Source organism: Diadema antillarum, unplaced genomic scaffold, assembly GCF_040938485.1.
Source record: "Diadema antillarum isolate AM-2024a unplaced genomic scaffold, OU_Dant_1.0 scf00000197, whole genome shotgun sequence".
NCBI classification, from domain to species: domain Eukaryota; kingdom Metazoa; phylum Echinodermata; class Echinoidea; order Diadematoida; family Diadematidae; genus Diadema; species Diadema antillarum.
The window spans coordinates 3,589,801-3,611,484 of NW_027271086.1; the positions used below are offsets into that span (position 1 = coordinate 3,589,801).

General features: G+C 39.2%; 1 protein-coding gene across 1 annotated transcript in view; it reads right to left on the bottom strand.

The window, feature by feature from the left end:
• The window catches only part of LOC139723707 (serine/threonine-protein kinase MRCK alpha-like), a gene marked incomplete at its 5' end in the record, with an annotated part of 79,985 nt that extends 59,783 nt beyond the window's left edge, over positions 1-20,202 (bottom strand). Inside the window, 5 exons of the mRNA XM_071634929.1 lie at positions 14,452-14,508; positions 14,979-15,221; positions 16,615-16,710; positions 17,847-17,930; positions 20,111-20,202. Coding sequence (XP_071491030.1) covers positions 14,452-14,508; positions 14,979-15,221; positions 16,615-16,710; positions 17,847-17,930; positions 20,111-20,202 — 572 coding nt within the window. The remainder of the gene's footprint in view (positions 1-14,451; positions 14,509-14,978; positions 15,222-16,614; positions 16,711-17,846; positions 17,931-20,110) is intronic.
• Positions 20,203-21,684: the final 1,482 nt, after the last annotated feature.

The window sequence follows — 21,684 nt, forward strand, 5'->3', positions numbered from 1 at the left end:
TGCTCGTTAAAGGACATCATCACATCCCCTCTGGAAGCGATGTCATGATGTCCGGCGGGCCCGGACATCATACGAAGTGTGCCGCTCCGGCTCCTACAGTTGCCGGCTAATGGGGGAATGCCAAACGGACGCCATCAGTATCCTCATGGTTACGGGAGATATGGCTGTGGGTGGATGCATTAAACATGAAATTGGAAGAGCACAGACCTACAATGTACTTGTATGTGTGAGATATGGTGGGAAGGAGGTGGGGGGGGGGGGGACGTTACTCCCAGCAAAAGTGGAGAAGTGGCATGTGCATTCAACATTTTTGATGTTGACACACTAATTGGCTGATAAGCCTAATGGCGCGTAATGCATGAGTCCTCAAACTATGGCACACTCGACAGGCAAAATATCACTTCTCATAATGCATGCTGCGCAAGCTTCCAGCACATATAATTCTCTTTATTATGCCAGGATGGCATGGACAGAGAGCCACCTCAAACAAACAGAAAAACATTATAACAATTTCAGGCAACCTTATGCAAAATACCCTACATACAATCACCACATACATAATTTATCTTTCGGGGTTGTTTTCCTGTTTTAATTGATTATTTTTACCCCATTTTGAATTTTTAAGTCATTGTAAATATTACTGATTGGTAACATTTTCTTATTCAGTCATTGGGGAAAAAAAAACTTGTTTCAGTTCAGTGTCCTTCCATTACATTAAAAACACCTAGATGTTGGTTTTGTTCCCATGGCAATGGTACAATTACCTCTGGATTTACTTGTTTTCAAGTGCGAGACAAGCTTATACTGAACAATAACATATTTTTCCCCTATAATTTGCTTTAACCAATGACCAACTTCAATAATGCAATTAATAGAGAACTACTTGACAGAGTCTGATCTCCTAACAGACCAGGTAACATACACGTACACTGTAGCACTTATTTGCATCTACACTTCTTCCAAGCAATTACTGCCTATTTATATCAAAATCCCAATTAAAAAAAAAAAAAAAAAAATCAAGAAATGTAGGGGTACTGACTATAAAATTAAATAGATTTGCAAGAATAAACAGCACTACCGATAAGATACACTGAAACGGACAGGAGGGTAACCGATAACGTTTGGAACCCTCTTTCTTTCTTTCCTCCGACTGGACACAACCACCAGGATCGTCACAGCTTGAAGCCTATGAAAACAGGATGCCCAGCCATTGCTGCCAATTATGGCAATTTGTATGGATTCTCTTCGACGCACGCTACTGAATTTATCTGGGTAGGAACAGGCCGTGGAAGAAGTCCAAAATGAAAATGAACATTTATATTACCACAGAGAACAGGACCTGTGCATGAAAGATAATGACCAAGAGTGATTACAGAAAAAGTCAAAGCTGTGAAACCCCTACGATCCTACACACATTGCAAAGGCAGGAATACTGTTCGTCTATGTTTTCAAAGCAATGGAAACATAAACTAACATCTTTGACTCAGATAGAGGCAAATTATTAGATTTGCTCTTGTGGTTTTCTGTTCGAATGATATGATGGTCCGGGAGAGACACAGGGTACCTGCATCAATTGACTTACTTTGTTAATGATTCAACTTTGAATACTACAAATATCAGTTTTATTGTCACTTTTAATACTGGGAATAAGCCAGTCTATGATTAGCTCATGTGCATACTTTTCAGGCGACCATTCTCTTTATTCTAAGTTGATCAGGAATTTTGCTAATTTTCAAAGCAACATAATGCATTACACTCACCCGGATTCATGTTTAAACACAGAATGAACGTGCATGGCCCAAGTGGCCAGAATGGCCCAGGTGGCCAGAATGGCCCATCAATCTACACTTTGGGGTGCATCTATTTCATTGTTTTGCATTGAATGTGCAATAACAATCTTTTTCTACCATTATTGCCACACACTAGGCTTTTATGAGCATTGAATTGAAGTCAGGCAGATGTGTTGGCAAGTTCCATTTACAAGGATTATTATGAATAATCATTAAATCAAAGAAGATCATCTCAGTGAATTTAAAAACCACCATGTCTTTTATCACATGTAACCTTTTTTCAGCTCGTGCACAAAGCTAAACTACGAACAGGCTTATTAGATGCACAGCAGTATAAAGGCCTTGAGTGATATGGTAGGCTGTTTCATGCAGGTGTAAGAGCGAGTGGAAAATACCCAATGTTTATTGTTGATAAAAGCATTTATACAGAGCAGCTCATTTTGTTGAGTAAGATATTGTAAGAAATTGTCCCAAGAATGCATCACTATTGTTCCCCCTTGCAACAACATGCAACCAATGTTTCTCCAAAAATCAAATAGACTATACATTTAAAGCTTACGTTGTAGATAAGCTTGTACATGCCCATCGACAGTACTAGCTGAGTGTTAGCTGACTATGTAAGTTAAAATTTAAATCATAATCATGTAGATAAAAATCACAGAAATATAATAAAAACCTTACAATGTGCTGAAGAGCACTAACACAAATGTGTCTGTATGGGACTAGCATTGTGTATATGTGTGTGTGTGTGTGTGTTTCTTTTTTTATGATATTAGCTATCAATATTATGGTCTCCTCCCTAAATCAAAGTCAAACATTACTTGTACAGAGATACAAATATTCTTTCTCTCTTCCTTCAAATGAATTCTATGCTTGTGGGCTGGGGGAGGGGGGTGACTATAAGGAGAATATCTCAAAAGTATACATGGGCCATGATAACACATAGGCAATTACATTTTGACCCAATTGAATTCAATTAGAAATGGGTGGGCACCTAATGTTTGTTACATTTACAAGTACATCAAAAGTTTAGCATGATTTCAGCATGGAGAATGTCTTCTCAGATGCCCTTGTGTAGAAGTAGTATTCAAATTCAGACCCGAGGCATATGAATGCAAACTGGAACTCGCGAATTTTGACAGGAAGACAGACATCCCCTGTTACAATACGCCACAACATTTTTATCCTTCCAAGCAGCTGGATCACTGCACATGAATGTACACATGTGTGCTGTTGACTCACTATCTACCTATGCCGTCACTATGCGTACAACACCCACAACGGACACTACGCACAGGGTACATGGATGTAACGCACACTAACATTCTTCCACCGCAGATAACGAAGCTTAGTCATCGCATCACATCGGGGCAGGTACTGGGGTGAGTGTGGCCGCAGTAAATCAAATGTGCAATAAATGAGATGTCATCAGAGGGAACATCCCTTCTCAATAATCTTACACTGCAATGACATGCCATGTGTTACAGACTGCTCCTTGTTTGAGAATGTCAGTAAAAATCTTCCCAGTCCATTCTTCACATACTTGATGGTTTAAAAAAAATAATAATAATAATTCTCTTTAAAAAACACATAGCAATTTTCACTGATGATAAAAGAAAACCAAGAGCTCAAGGAATCAACTCTTTAAAGCTATCATAATGAAGAAATGCAACTGTTACCTTTATAATATCTTCCTTTTGTCACTGATTCTATTACAAAAATGCACCATTCTGGCCCTAAATTTCAAGCTCAATATTTCTCTACCAGTGGTATATCAAAGTCAGTGCAGCAATCCTCACACACTGTAGCTCACATAAAGATAGATGCTCTCCCTCTGTCTGCTCATCAATGCAAATGTCATACTTAACCCCCCCCCCCCCAACTATAGGATTTATCAAATAATCTTATCCCAGTACCCAACATCAATTCAAATTAACTCAATCGGCCTGAAATGCGAGTATGAGACATGTTATCACCATCCTTCTATCATCATTTATCTCCCTCTGCCCCATCTACCCCTCTCCCTACTTCACCTACCATCCCTCACCCCCATCAGGACGGAGAAAGAGGAATCTTTTAACGTCATTGGAGTTAACATCCATGATATATCCATGGGGGGGGGGGGGGGGGGAGGGGGAGGGGATAGCATCTTTGCATCTTTCAGCAAGAGTCCTATGCAGGACGGGTTGGATGCGAGACATGGAGGTATGTTTGCCGACAGGCTCCTCTTTGTCTGGGGCAGGCTCGGCCTGGCCGTATCCTCTGACAGGAGGCACGGGGAGCGCATGTGAGGATCAATGTCCAGCCAGCTCAGCAGCATCAGATGGAGTTGGCACGAGTGGATAATGTGTTTACCTTTGTTGCCATAACTTCTACACTGCTCATATTCTCCTCCGTACCCAGCTCCAGACACCTCCCCCCCCCCCCCCCGACTTCTTCTTAATATCAAGCTCTCCCCGTTCATCGACATTAAACTCGCATCTCTGCTGTAGCAAATTTCTACACCATGTGTAATCAACTGAGTTACTGCCCAGCATGAGATACGTGGGGCAGGATTTTATGCGATTAGTTTCATGTTTGCTCGTAGCATGAGTGGTCTAGACTACACTGAAAGCATGGGGCAATAAAGCTTCATGAGTCCCCCTTTACCATATAGCATTTTATCCATCTGATCAACAGCTCAAATATTCATACTCGAAGAAAGTTATCGATACTGGACTAAACTCTTACAGTCCTTTACATATTGTGTTTCTTTTTACAAAAACATGAACCCTCATTGATTATTTTAAGTATTCTATACAATGTAAAGATCTCTTATAATTTCTGAAGAAGTCAGAAAGATCTCAGAGGAACAGAGCATGGGCACTTATCAAGAGAAGCAATGGTCTTATCATAACACTTAGAATAAGATTTGCCCATATGACAAATCAAGTTCTGTGATAAAAAGTAATTCAACATATTCCACATTGCTAAAGACGAATATCTGAATATGGTTTATCTGAGCTATCAACAGATTGTATAAATTTGTATGATGCTTCTCTGCTGTCTATGAATCTCCTTCTGAAACAAATACTGCAAAACCAGACATTTTCGTGACTATGAAACTTGGTGGAATTTTGACAGGAGCCATGATTTGGGAAAGTAAGATGCATATGACAGTTTTTGTCTATGATACAATGCACAGAATGCAAGTACAATGCTGCACACCATCATCATCGGCAATTCGTGCAAGATTCATTCCACGAAAAAGGCTTGATATAACTGTAAGTTAAAGCCTGCCTTGAAAGTGCTCATATGAATGGGAAGAATCTTGATCTGTAAACTGAACATAAATGTCGGCAGAATTGCTATTGTACAGTAGAGCGAAGGGTTCTTCAAGACTAGCTCGAGATTCTTGAGACACTTTGAGTTTCGAGGGCTTGTAAAAGTTCTACCATGCCTTCGCAAAACGCACATCCTAAGGACTTCCCATCATCGCCTCGGATTGACTGATTCATTGGATCGAGATTGCAGACAGATATGCTTGGAGATTGACAATGACATTACACAGAGGGGCTTCATCTCAGAGAATGTTGGCAGAGGTTGGCTGGTTTATACTCGGATCCTCTGTAGCAAATTTCATCCATGGCCTAGTAACAAGAGACTCTGCACCAGAACATCAATGTATCTGTCTGCATTGCAGCCTGCCATAAACCAGTCACTGAGTGTGCCACTGTGGACAGCATCATCAAATGCAGTGCCTGTTTGAAGAGATTGCACGAAGGCAGTCAGACTGATCGATGCTCTTTCATAGGCCACTAAAACTGTCAAAAACTCTCTGGGGTGATGGAGACAGTTTGGTAAATTCAAGGCCGCCACTTTAAAAAAAAAGAATAGAATGAAAGAAGAGAGACTGGTCCCTTTGACACATGGCATGCATGCACCCACACAGTTATATCTTGTAATTCAGCCCTCCATTTCACAAGGCATTCTGTGTAAATTGATGATTCACCAATGTGGCTTTTTTTTTTCAATGTGGCAAACTGGTATATCATGCGTGTTTCGCTGACGCCTGCCGGGCAGGTACAGTGAATGCATTGTGCATGCGAGAAACCAGCTGGCTGCACTGCATTACTTGTGTACCGTCATGATGGGGAAGACAATGGCTGCGATTGCAGTCAGTTTTGCCACCGTCACTCATTTATATGTGGATCAATTTGATGATATGCATGGAAGCACATTTCACATAAAAATAAATCATAACACTTCTAGCGATTCAGTCAGCACATTCATTGCTTATACACAAAAGACTACCAGCTTTATTTTGACATGCACTGTACAGTGTATGGGGGGGGGGGGTAACCTAAAATCAGTACATCCTTGTCTATACATTCAAACAGGAAAAAAAAAGAATTTATAAACAATGGTCTTTCATCTGCTTTTTTCTGAGAATAATTTTAAGCAAACCCTATTTTCATTTCTAATACCACTATACACATAGCACTTCTTTCACATTATACCTGAGAATAAAAATAATATAATCAAAACTTGCCATATCTTGACTACTATGAATAAGCTTGAGCTTATATCAAAAGAATGTTTGCTATCATTTTCTGTCGTACACTTGAAAATCTAACCCAGATAGATTCTAAAAACTAAATAAGTTACAGCATTTCACCACAAAAAAAAAATCAAAGGGACTTTCTCAGTGTTAGGGGGTTACGTTGTAACACACACCTTTTCATTCTACACAATATCATTCATACTCGCTCAACAAAAAAACCTTGTCATCCACATGGAAGATCACAATGAATGGTACTATCAAAGGAAATACCTTTTATCTTATCATCATTACTATTATTATCATTATCATCATCATCATCACCATTACTATTATTATATCCTTCAATTACAGATGGTAATGTTTGCCCCAACAGTGTTATCAGCATGGTGATAATTGTTCAAAAATCTCTTGACAGTGACAGCGTAATTCTCACAACTGTTGTATACCGGAGTGTTTCCTTCATGCATGCATTCAAACTGCAACATCATCACACGGCTCAGACAAGCAAACTTTGAGTGTTTCTGGAAATGAGCCACCACAATGTCGACCAATGTCTTCAATGGCTGCCCTTGACCGTAACACTGGATTGATTCCTCTACAGCAGGCACCAACCACAGAGAGAAGAGATTTGTGTTACGTACAATGTGTATGTACAACCTCAAGGATGATAGAAAGGCCATCATAGCCACAACGATCCACTCAACATTATCGATAGCTTCCTTCTTGGCACTTCTCCATGAATCTAATATTATTCTTTTTTTCCGTTTTCAAGTTTTACACCATGCTATCCCATCCTAATGATTCTGTTAGTCATCGATTGCTCTCAAGAGACCCCCCACCATCCCTCTTTATTAACATACACACAAAAAAAGAAATGAACAAAAAAAAAGAAAAAAAGCATGAGAACTTGATGAGAATAACATATCGCATGACCAAACTCATGTTCCCCTTGCACGGCACTTGAGGATAATGAAAGGGGCCCCGCATTGTTGCATGTTGTTCACAGGGGCAGGACTGAGATGCAATAATCTATTTCAAGACCCGCTGATTGGGTAATAATCACGGCGATACCGGGGCAAGATACTTCGCATTCCTCCCCTGGCTCCGAGGGAGTTCTCGCCTCTCAGCTTTGCTGGGAGACAAAAAGACATACACTCACTCAAGGAAAAAAAACAAAATATTACTTGGTCAGCTTGCCTTCTTAATTCTTGTCAACCACACTGTATATGAATTAACCCCAAAACAATCAAAAAAGAAAAACAAAACAAACACCAAATATCATTTGGCTTACAATAAAAGAGTGATGCAAGCACCCCTAACAATAATCTAATTCACTGCTGTGACAAACAGTGAGCAGATGCTGCTCCTTGGCAAGCCCTCCAAATAGATGAAGGTGAGGTTCAGTGTGAAAATACAACTTGACCCTGACCTCTGACCTTTATCAGGTCATGGCAGCATTCACACATGTAAACTGCTCTGGTGTAGATGAAGTCCATGCCACATTTGGCCCGAATTCCATCTGATGCTTCTTTTATTCCATGGAGAATAGGACAAATTATAACTACAGACTCAATTCTTAATGCCACTAATCAACACTGGGAGCAGTGATTTTTTTTTTTTTTTAAAGTTAGAATAATCATATTTGATACATATGTATAGTTCAGCTTTATCACAAGACACCCTACCATACTACAAAAAAAAAATGCAATAAAGCTGCAAGTATGAGTAGATATAACTCATTCTCATTAACTGTACGATGTTGATTTAATCACATTAAATGCCTCTTGAATTATTGCTTTCAATGATAGTTTGACTTTTTATGGGGGGGCATGACCATCTATTCATACCATGTTTCCCTGACATACCGCATATCTGGCAAAGTTCTGAAGTTGTTTTGGTGGTCACAGGAATTGATTATGCACCGACATGACTAAAGCGAGAACTTAAATATAATGCCTTTAGCACTACTGGGCCATAATTGCATCATTTATTAAAAACTATTTTAAAAAGAATGAGGATGATATTACATTTTATCAGTGTGTGCATCTTTAACATCAAATTTGGTTCATGATTCCTCAACTGTTACTTCGGACTCACTAACAACATCTTGTGCACTTAGTATTTGACCAACAAAGAAGCAGGGCAGCGCAGTGGACATTAGATGAGACGAGCGGCTTGATGACCAGTCACAGTTAGTGGGCATTTCACAGCATGTGGTCACTAAAAATAATCCTGACTAAACGCGCTCCACTCGCTAATCTCTACACGAAACATCTTGGCCATCCCTGTGAATGCAGCAACGCGTGCCGCCGTGTGGCGAGGAGTCGCGATGCAAACGCAGGGCAAAAGTTAGCGGTGACACATTGCTTCTCCCCCCTGTCTCCGACAACGGTGCCCTGTTTGACTCAATTACATAACACAGGATACAGATATTAGCAAGAGGAGGGTCAGCGTATGTTCTACTTTGTGCACATCTCCATGGACTAGTGGCCCTGAAGTCATGGGGGGGGGGGGGAGGGGGGACACTGTGCAGACGAGATTCTAAGAAGTCCGAACAAAAAGACACGACATCAATGTTCACTGTGAACAACTGAAATCAACTGGGGGGGGGGGGGGGGGGGGGACTCGCATAGAGAGAAAGGTAAAGATTAAGAAAGTAAAGAGAGCAAAAGAAATGTTGATCTGAGGATAAGTTATTACACAGATTGAACAAATAGGTCATTGGAAACGGCAACATTGCAATCTCGGAACATTTCGACACAATCCAATCTTGACAGCTTGTCTGCATTAAAAGGGTGCTGGGTTTTATAGTGCAACCGGTTGTAAATTCATTTATGTATACATCGAAAATTTGTACGTAAATCATGCTGTACATCTAATCCCCTCAGAAAGGCCTGATAAGACAGAGAATGAATTAGACTAAAGGAAAAGAAGATTTTGTGTTTTAGCTTCTTGTCACCTTGAAAACTGATGATTCCATATCCTTCATATCTTTATTAGTAAATCAAGTCTTCAGTACATTGTCTCATGGCAGAATATGTCATTAGATCATGCAGCACTTTGTGAATTTGTGTGTGAGAAAGCATAAACATATTTCAATTTTTTTTAAATGCAGAAAAATAACCAAAAACCTAACATTGGCTACTGCCAATTAATAATAAAATCTGCACATAAATATAAATGTTACTTGAAAACATGATAATATACAGTAACATGATGTTCAGTGTTAAAATGCCCATGGTGCATCTCACTTGTGTCATACAGACAGCCAGTTTCCTTGTTAGGAAGGAGTAATATTTCAAAGAACAGAAACTGCAGTCTTGTATCTGTCCCACTGGATATACACTGTATGGTCGTATACCATGAAAATGTGCGTTTGAAAACTTACCACCCATAAATAAAGGTAATCTGTAGTGCCCTTAATTATGAGGTCATGCCCTTAATTCTGCCGTAACCTATACTAGTAGCCTCCTATAGTTCCTTCTTGATACATGTATTTTCATTGCAGGTAGACCTTCATTGCAGGTAGACCACTTAATACATATTTGCAGACAATGTTTAGCCTCGCATACTTTTGTACCCACATGCTTCTTTGCTTGCATGCTCCAACACCCACCGGTATGTCTTGGCATGTGTCCTGGTACTGGCCAAAACAGGCCATTTCATACCAACACTTGCCACGAGGAGAGAGGGGCAGCTAGGGACTGGTCCTCACAGCTACCCTGTAGGGTTACAGAGGGTCAACAATGGCTGGATTCTCATTCCAGTGTCCACTCCACTGACAACTCAACTCTCTGGACACAACACTAGGTCAAAGGAGGAGGAGAAGGAGGCAGCCTCTTCATACAGCAACATTCCTACATCACTGATGCTTCCAAGTCTTCTGTGGAGGATAGTAACCCAGGTAGAACTATTCTTCCTTGGGGTCTAGGGCAATTACCCCCTGGGCAATTACCCCAGACCCTTCCCCTTCCCCTAACCCTTATCATGAGCCTACTCCTACATTGTAACCCTAACCCAAACTCTATACCCTAACCCTAACCCTAACTCTAATCTTCACTCTAACCTTATTACTAACCAGTATTTATCGGGGGGGGGGGGGGGGGGGGGGGGAGGTAATTGCCCTGATACGCTTCCTTGATAAAAACATTCTCTCATTTTTAACATTACACAGCACAGCAGAAAGTCACTGGCTGACAGGGGTTTCCTAACAAACTCATGCAGCATATAATCAACAATTTTGTTTTCAATGTATTCAGTGGTGTAATTCATCAAAAACCTGTCATTACAATGATAGCCAGCTTTCTTGCATGCAGTTTTTCAACCCTCATTGGAACAAACTGTCATCTATAACAACCCTGATCAAGTCTGACGTAAGTTTACATACAGACAGACCACTTCTGGGGATAATTGCCTAAAGTACTCTGTTTTGTTGCGGTAAACAGCTTCCTCTACATTTGGTCAAAAAGGCACCTGACTTCATGCACACTGTTATGTGTGAGACTTGTAACATATGGTGAACTGATCAGCAATGATATAAAATAGATATGATTTATTATTATCATTATCATCATTAGAGCAGTGTAGGAGAGCAGTCCAGTGGCCAGCTAAATATCTTTTAGAATTTCTTGAATATGATGCAAACAATCTTTGAAAAATCAAATGGCAACATAAATTAAACCGACCACAGTTCTGAATAGGGAAAAGTCAAACAGTCCTATAATGCAAAGGCAGTAATTCAAATATAATACACTTCCCTATGAATGCATTTCACAGCGTAACCGACAGTATCTTCCAGGAAATAAAAATATCAAAGAATACAATAGGATGCAATTGGACACTCCTCGGCACAGCTGTGGTAGACTAGACATTGCTATATGATCTGCAGAGAGCATTTCTGCTGGTACATGAATGGCTGATACAGCATAGACAAATGCAAGCCAAGCTGGGGCAAATGAATCTAGCTTCTATCAATCTGCAGCAGCCCATAACACGGATTGCATATCAAGTGACAACAATGACCATAGTTCACACGTTTGGTCAAGCTTGTGATGTAATCGGCGACTTCACGCCTTGAGTGCACTATTCAAAAGATACATTTCATGTTTCTTACTTGTAGATGAGCAGTTTATTTCAACATCAACTACCATCATTTCATTTGTGGGCCTTCATCAGACTTTTCAGAGCACGATGATGGTTACTTGTACATGTACAGCTATAAAATCTCAATACATGTACTTTGGTATCTATGCAGAAAGAACTGCCTGAGACCATGTACTAATTACAAAATGCATTGGTTTCAACATATGCACAACCATTCCACACTTTGGCAGCAAGTATACATGAACACAATTATGAGACTACAATTCCTACAAAAAAAAGAAATATATCAATTAGAAAGATTAAGAAAGTTTAGGGGATGTTTCTTGCCCAAGTATCACCAATTATGACAAGTGAGCCTCTTAGCCACATTGTGTCACTTTCATTCAGCTGTCAGACTTAAGGCCACCGCACACTACACGATCAGACTGGTCTTAAAGTCTTAAGCCAAGCTGGGTCTTAAGACCAGTCGTACGACCAGACACCGCACACTATACGACCTGACTGTAAAGCGCGCGCAGTGCGCACTGCGTGCGCTTGCATTTTACTGCATTGTGAATGGCTGAAAGCTCACGACTGGTCGTAGAAATTCAACATGTCAAATCTCTACGACTGGCGCTAAGACCCAGTCGTACGACTAGAAAATGGCAAGACTGTGACGTCACACTTCTAGTCTTAAGGTCTTAAGACCGGTGAATCGGGGCAAAATCGTGTAGTGTGCGGCGGGCTTAAGGATCCTGATAGAGATTGCACATTATGAATCCACACAACTAAAGTTTGTTCTTTCATTACGTTTTATGGCATCTCAAAACAGGAACTTCATGGCTTATAAATATGTGCAAACATGGTCAAGGTACCACTCGAAATCAATTCACTTTTGTACCCATTTTTTTTTTTTTTTTTTTTTGGGGGGGGGGGGGGGGATTGGGGAGAGTGAAAAAAATGCCAGAAAAGCTTTCCATTAGCAATTATAACCATCTGTAAATTTTGACAAACAATGCCTGACTTTTGAAATGTAGATCCATTATCATACAGCATCATAAAGTGAATATGGCCATATGGTGGTTCGAGGTGAATACTAGTAATACTAACATGGGTACCATTCTGGAAGCTTTGAAAACATAGGAGATGATAGCAAAACATATTGAATCAATGTGTTATCACAGCACTACCCATAAAAATCATCTAAAGCAAAAACAAAGAACAAAATTTGTCTTTTTTTTTATTTAATCTACCTCCAAACCCACTTCCAGGTGGCATATTTTGTTATGTGTATTCCACATTTCTTGCCGGAACAGGATTTGCTATCATGCATCTAACATGGTAAAGCCCCTGTATGGACTAAACCCTCTCCATCATGTACAGTATACATGAGAGTCATGGCTTTACTGTGTGGGTTAATGTATGTTTTACAGAAGGCACTTGGTATAAAGGAACATACAGGATGTTTAGTTTCATTAAGGCCCCCTTGTTTACAGTCTCATTTTCCACCTGTACAGACACAACTTGGGTCCGTGACAAGGAGAGCAGCCACATTCAAAACCCCTCGGTATTGTGCGAGTGCAGTGAATGTGAAAGAACTGAGACACACTGTGTCGAGGATGGTCAACCTGCCGGTCTGTACGTGTGCATTCCTCGCCTGTACATATTTCTCCACAATGGCAAATTCCAGATACCTTTATAGAGTGTGCTCGACAGGCATGGCACAATGTGTGTCCTAGTTCACTGGAGGGTAAACTCCTCCCACTCTCAGAATTATAGACTGACAATAACAGGAGAATTCATTTCCAGTAGACTGGATTTTCTCATCCTATTTACAATGCCGTTGTCATTTTTCTTCAAAGGTAATGTAATAAACTTCCAATCGTGCCCCTCAACACTAAGCATGTCAACACCACACACAAAATCATTTTTACAAAACAGGAACTACAGATGTCAAATTTGAATTTCACATAACAGAAATGACTTATGTTTCTCCATACACCATGCAGTATCGATCCATGAATTGAGAAGTATGCCAATCATATTTTTGTCATACAATATGACCTCTTTATAATTCAACATACACTGTAATATTACGTCCATACACCCAGCAGAAGAATTCAGACTCAAACTGAGTTACGCACACATACACATACACACACACACAAACAAACACACAAACACACACAAGAGAAGAAGATATTTGTGTGGTAATGTTATAAACATCGAAATATTTGCTTTTTTTCTGGTCCACCTCGCCTCTCATGGGAAAATTAATCATGACAACGAACGGTAGAAACATGATTTTATAATCTCCATTTGTAATACGTTGACAAAGACAGACAAATGACAAAAACACATACAATATCACAATACAAAGTTGTGACGCCAGTTCTGCAAGTCAGTGCACCATCTTGGCAGCATAATCTGTCCACACTGTTCAGCGTGTACATTTGCTACGACTAGATATAATACCCTGTTGTGTGCGTAAACAACAGACCATCTCTACAAATTTGTCCAAACAGCTGTGTAGATCTTAAGACAATAATGATATGTCACTGACAAGGTTGTGCATGGACTGTATGTGAATCTTATGGCATTTTCCCTCCGACTACATTATTTTGCTCCAAAGTATTCCTTGTAGCCTTGTATCTTAATCCGTAGATTCACCTTTCATAAATGCATTTACATTAGGCACGTAGTGTAGTAATTATGTCAAGCAAATTTGCCATTTCTGACAGCCCCTGTGGCAAGAGTTAGTTTTATTCTATTATGATAAAAAATTCTTGTTTCAAATGGTGTTGTGATACATAAACAATTTGTTTTGTTTTTTAAATATTTTGTAAAGGGGAACAAAATTCCATCGCCATATCTACATAAGATATTTTCATGTCTGTTTTTGAATATATTATTGTATACTTGATGTATGACTGTACTGAAGCTACGTGTTTTTGCTCTTAATGATTACCGTCAATGATATGATATAGTCAACAAACTTTCATCACATGTGGTCTATGAAACAAATCATCTACTCACCCTCAGGATTTCAGGTGATATGTAATCAGGTGTTCCTACAGCCACATTGGACATGACCTGGAAATCCAAACAAACATTGAAATGACAAACATGAATGTGCACACAAATAATTACCACAGAAACTAACACTTGCTCTGTATATGAGATAGCTTATCTTTATGAGCAGAATATTGTGACTTCTTTCCTACTCTAAGGTCTGCAGGATAATACTCCTACATCATATAGACATACCTGCATGTATCTCCAATTAAGGACGTGTACATGGGTATGTAATGTTTACATACAAGCCCTCATGTCGCATACCTGTCATAACATGACTATATGCCCCCAAATTTATCCGACTTCCTGCTTTTCACTTGTCAAGTTCAGTGTTCTATTCTTAAACAGCATGAAGAAACACATGGTTTCATCATACTAGAGCAAGTCCCCCTCCCCCCCCCCAAAAAAAAAAAGCAAGAATACAACACTGATGATCAGAAGTGGTTGAGGCAAGTTGGCAAACATCATTTAAGAAATGTCACACTCACTGTGTTATCATCAAGCATTTTCAGGCACGAGCCGAAGTCGGCCAGTCGTATGTGGCCGTGTTTGTCCAGGAGCACGTTGTCGGGCTTGATGTCGCGATGAACGTAGCGTAGCCTGTGTACCGAGTCTATGGCCAAGACCATCTCGGCAATGTAAAATCGGGCCATGTCCTCCGGTAGGCGATCATCGAATTTACTGATGAGTGTGAGGAGATCACCGCCACTGTAGTAGTCCATGACCAAGTACTAGATTTAACATCCACCAAGAGAGAGAGAAAAAAAACAACCCAGACATGTTAAAGGCATAACTTACCATTTGCAGATGAAACAAAAACCCGGCATTAGTGCTTTAAAATAGTTCTAAAATGTGAGTTACGGATAGAAACAGCCACTGTAAAAATTTGAATCAGTATGCTCGCTATTAAATGTTGTTAAATACACAAAATGTGAACTACAGTAATAATAAAAATATTTTCAGATTAAACCGCATACAGTTACGGTTTATTGAGAAAAACACTGATATCTCCTTACATCTTAGGCTTTATTGCAAAAATTGTATATGGTAGGATGTTTTGTGATGCAACAGACCTACACATATGCATCAAATGTGATATCTTGAACATTTTTGAAATCACTGCTCCCAAAGGTAAACAGGACCTTTAAGTATCTAGCTCATTCTATAATTTTCCACACATCATGAAAAATGAAGAGGAGCCATTTCCGCATAACAGTCCTGAACAGCAATGAGTACAGGCACATCTCTTGTAACACAACAGCCCTTGCATCTTTATTTCAAAGCATTTAATCATGGTCAATTGATTACTATCAAAGTACAATATGTCAATACAAACCGAAAGGTATGTTTGAGTTTTTAAATGTAATTAAAGTGAAAGTTCAAACTTTCTTTGAGGAGTCAGATTACTTCTGTGAGAAGTGAACGGGTATGTGGGTGAGGGTTCACATATTATCATGCATGTAAGGTAGGAACATGTTCAAAGTTATACTGCCTTTTGTTTTGTAGTATATCAGTTGCTTTTATCTTTAAAGGGACAGTACAGTATTGGTGGAGATGAAAATTGGGCTTTTAAATTTTTGCGAGATACCAAGAAAACACTTATGATATAATACAGAGTAACCATTTTAAGAGGAATTCAAAGTTTATTTGATGAAAACTGGGTTTGGAATGACTGTAACGTCCAAAAACAAAGCCATCGTAACAAATTGCGGGTCCCACACTTTATGAGAATTGCTTTTTTTTTATATCTCAGCCATTTTAAAACCAATTTTCATCAAATAAATGTTGAATTCCTCATAGAATTACATGCTCTTTCATATTTCATAAGAGGTTTCTCCTTATCTCACTTATTAATGTTGTAAACCTGAATCGCCACCTCAACCAGTACTGTACAGTCCCTTTAAGTAATAAAAAAACTCTCCCATCAACACTTTGTACTTATACATGTTATGATGATCACATTTGTTATACTTTTTTCATCAAAGAAACTTTGAATTCCTCTTGGAATGGTATGCTCTGTACTATTTCATATGTGGTTTCTTGGTATCTCTCAAAAAGTTGGAAGCCTAATCCTCATATCCACCAACACTTTACCATCCCTTCAAGCTTAGGGACAGAACTCACCAAAAAATCATCATCCTGGAAAGCGTAGTGGAGATTGGTGATCCACCTGCTGTCTCCATGGACCAGGACATCACGTTCCTCCACAAAACACGCCGTCTGTGGCACAGGGGGAGGGGGGATGGAACAAGAGAAAGAAGAGAGTGGGCGAAATGAGGGTAGGGCACTGTCAGTGTTTGTTGCCGTTGTTCACACTGAGCGCATATGAAGCTTTCGTTTAATAGCGATGATGACATTTCTGCTTTGATTCCTTCGGAGGGATGCAGCAACCAAGCTCACTGCGGGGGGAAGAAGACCTACATCCACCACAAAATGCTCTCAGCTTCACACTTCAGCGAGAGAAAAGTGGGTGGGAGGTCGTGGAGCAAAGGCATTACAGCGCGCTAAAATATCTGCTATAGAGGCATGACAGAATCAATTAGTCTTAAGTTCTCCAGTCTAGAGCAAGGTAAAGACTGCTAGTTCCATGCATCCCTGTTGTATAAATGCCATGATGATACTGGCCTTCAAGTACATCACCTATTGGGAACACCTCTCTGTCGTTTTGCTTTTCATGAAATGAGATTTTAAATCATTCCTCTCACAAATAAATACTGGATGTACTTTTGCATTAAACATAAAAGGACAGCAACATGCGAATTCATAGTCAGAATACAGTGAATGCATGTTTGCACAAAAGCCTTGATGACAATTACAAAGGAACTAATTCTTATCATATATTTCGAAAATATGTCAATCCAATAAATGTATTGATGCACAGGATGTTTCTTTCCCCAAAACACATAAACACATCCACATGCACACACATGTACACATATGTCTCAGTCCACAAAATGGTATCTACAAAATGGTATCAACATTATCAGTAAATGTTTGCCCACAGTGGTTCATCGCTACATCAGCTTGAAGACCAATTTTCGAACCCTGGCTATTTTGGTCTCACATGTCAGGCTTTCTTTCTCTCACACTTTTGCTTTAGTTGTTTTCGTGGCTGAGGCTGGACACATGTGCAATCTACACCAGGCTATGTATGGCAACTCGTAAATATCGTGCATTGTATTGATTTCTTGGTTTGTTTTTTTACAGCATCCATTCTCTCACTGCGATGGGAAGAAATCTTGTCTTTGGGCAGGTGCACCAGTTACCGGCACACCCTACAACGTAAATGCCAGGGCATACATTAGCGTCTATGCCTCGATTCTCCCCCCAGCCAGCCGTGCTGGGATGACCCTCACCTCCGCTCTCTTCAGCATCTCCCATTTGTTGAGCAGTTTCATGGCGTACACATCGTCTGTGTTCCTCAGCTTCACCACAGCCACCTATGGGGAAGAGAGAGAAAGAGATTGCACTCAAAACGTAGTTATGACATGTGACCAAAACAGGCTAATCAGGTCATACATCACTAATTTTTTCCTCAGGGGGGAAACAAAGCCATGGAAGGGCCATAATCAAATCGATGGTTCCTTGACATTTGAGAATTTAAAACCAACTCCAGAGGGGGCACTGAGATGAAATTCTGTTCTTACACATTTGGCGTATTCAGCAAGTGTGTAAATTGAATAAGGGATGGTCTACCTCTCTCCCCATCCCGAGCTATTCTGATAATTCAACAAAAGTTCATTATGCACAGTGTAGCAGCTGCTCAGTATAGGCAAGGCTGTTTGGTCGTCATTGCAATCATCTAGTTAAGGGCACAGGGGCACTGTTACAGTTTAATACACCCACAATAAATCTTCACAAAATGCGATGATATATCGCCAAGACTTGCATCATTACAAGGCTTCGCACGACATAATTATAAAATCCAGTTTTAAATCAATGTAAATCGATGTCATACCACATTTTGAGGTAACACTGCGAATTTATACAAACACTGCGAATTTATACAAATACTGCCACTTTGCCTCTATTTCATTATGGTCTTACAGGAAAAAACAAAAGTATGTCTGTACACGTGAAGGCAATCTTGTGTAAACATTGCATTGAGACCATCATTTTCATCATGAAATAGGTGATATTTCACCTCAACACAAAGTTAATTTGTCCATTAGGCACATCACACGTCATGCTCCAGGGAAAGTGGGAAAGTTATACACAATGCTAAATGATCTATCAGGAAAAAAAAAAACAACAACATAGGGCCCGTTGCATAAAAGTTACTATCATGGTAACTTTGCCATCCAATGGCAACTTCAACAGAATTCTTGATTTTGATTGGCTGTTGTATGTTTTCCACTAATAATGAAATTCATAAATACAATACACGAAATTGCAATAGATTTCATATGTGGATAGTAAAAACAAATCTGGTTTCAAACTCCGTACGTCACCAATTTCCATTAATCTGGCATTCGATTCCTAGAGATATTTGTTCACGCAATAGCCTGTCCTCATTTAAGAAATTTTTGAAAATATACCTTTTAGCAAATCACACATAGTCAGTCTATCATATCATTTGTCTTATGTTTTTGTTTTGTTTTGTTTTGTTATGTTATGTTATGTTTTGTTGTATTTGTTGGTTTTCTGTCCATGTCTACACTTTGTACCTTAAAAATCAATTATTTTATGCATACTTGTAAGGGAACTTACTTCACAAGGCCTTTTTTGGCTTTATTCAAGTTCTCTTTTTTCATTTTCACTGTTATATGTAAATAATTATTTTTTTTTGTTCTGTATTGTGAAATTCAATGCTGTTGTATTGTTTTTATCAGAAAATGAGATGAATAAACGAATTGAATTGAATTGAATTGAATTGAATTGAATTGAATTGAATTGAATTGAGTATTGTTGCCATAGTAGTTACCATTGGATGGCAAAGTTACCATAACAGTAACTTTTATGCAACGGGCCCCTGGATAAATTCTTGTTAGGTTCTCTGCATTTCTTTATGAACATTAACTATTTGTGGTGTTAGGGCTTATCAAAATGCCTTTTCTGGCAGAAAGGATGGCCTAGCTACACGTACAGTCCGACCTCTCCTATCCGGCCTCCCTTTATGTGGATCTCTCTATTATCTGGATGCGATCTTGGCGTGATCTTTTCTTTTCTTTTCTTTCTTTCTTTTTTTTTTTTTTTGACATTTAATCATTAAGGGGGGAAGGGGGATTTCAAACTCAAATGAAATTCCTACACAAACTTGCATGAATTACACATCATTCCCAACATAATTAACATACATTCACATAAAAAATTCATCTAAATAATATACATTCAGACATCCACCTCCCCAAAATCATCGCAGTGTACGCTACCTGCACTAGCTTACATTGTACAGTGCACATGTTTAGCTACACTGTACCATTGGGTAGGCATCTGCGTGCATTAAACATCGAGTCTTCCATATCCGGCCAGATCCCTTAACCGGATGAGCGCCAGTCCCGACATGTACGGATAGGAGAGGTCAGACTGTGTGTAGCTTGTATTTTTAATACCATCCAAGTGAGCCAGTATCTTTTTCATACATGCCTGTACTGTGAACAAGTCAAAGTAGCTGTTTTACCTCTCCAAAAGCACCTCTTCCTATGATCTTGAGTGTTTCGAAATCCTCTCGATGTAGTCTCAGTTCCTTTACTCTGTGTACTGGTTTTTTAGCTGAAAGAACAATTGAAACATATCCATGTTATTGAAAAAAAAATGAAATAATTAATATCATACAGCTGTGATTGATATACATAAGCATCATAATTCTATTGAATTATAAGTAAGCATCGTAATTCTATTGAATTACAAATAAACATCGTAATTCTATTGACTTAGGACAAGATAACGCACAAGTAAATGGTAATATCAAATGGTAAACACCTCTGTGCAATCTTTCCCAATTTTCAGAAAATCTCACGAAAGATAGATATTGACCATATTGAAATTACTCCTGTTATTGAACAAACTTTTTATCTTCTAAACATCTTGGCAGATGGTGCACTTTATTCAGAAAATATTGACCAGCTGTCATTGATAGCAAGTGCATATTTTGTTTTTCTTTTCATATCACTATAAAGAAACAAAATATGGCTATGAATAGATATTCTATTTACATGGGAACTGCTGTTATTTGAGTGTTTCAGTAGACCTACATGTTCTTCCTTTGGGATCCTTCTCTCACACCTTTTTGAACATGGAAGCTCTTGACTTGAAAATTTTCAATGCTACACACTGTGTCTATACTTGAATTTTTCTGACAGTTTTTAAAACGCATGTCTATTGAAGGTTCAACATTTCCATGTAAACCTTCATGAGAAAACTACACTGTACAATGGTGCAGACCTGTTTTTATCTTTTATTATGCATTTGTTGTTGTTGTTTTTTATATAAATGCAGATTGTAGAATGCATTCTCCATTGAGACCCATTTCACAAGTGTCACCTGGCAGGTTCACTTTGATATACAATTTCATTGAAAAAGATGGTTTACATGTTTTCATTTGAACAGCATGAACCCTGATTTACAACACTATTAAAGCAGCAGCATCTTCCCACGAGTCGTAACAGTAAACAGTACTTCAATTCTCTTGAAATACATAATTTTTTACTTGTATACACACAAATTTGCTACACAATAGTGCACATGTGTGTGTGTGTGTGTACTGAGAGGTGCACTTGTCATATCCTGTATACATAACACTACAATAATATTGACATGCACTCGCCTCTCCTGTGTGTATTTCTCCCCTAATGCATTAGCTTTGGGGGGAACACCAGAGCCGGCGAGCACAGTTCACAGCCTGTGCAACATTCACACCTATGGTCGCTGATGCTCAATACAATATTCCATGCTGCAGCCCGCAAATTAATGAAAAAGTTAAACAAATAAAACGACAACTGGAGACCTTGAATGACTCAGTGTTGGTCCTCTCCAGATTGCAGTGTATTCATTCATTTATGCACTGCCACAGCCCTCGGAAGAAGTGGCACTTTTCACGGACGGGGGAAATGAACGCTCCATACAGAAAACTTCTCTTTTCTTTTCTTACCATTCTCTTTCTTTCTTTCTTTCTTTTTTCTTTTTCTTTTTTTAGTGAGTCAACACCTCAACATAGAGAGGGTAGGGGGGAAAAAAACTCACAACAGACCACCA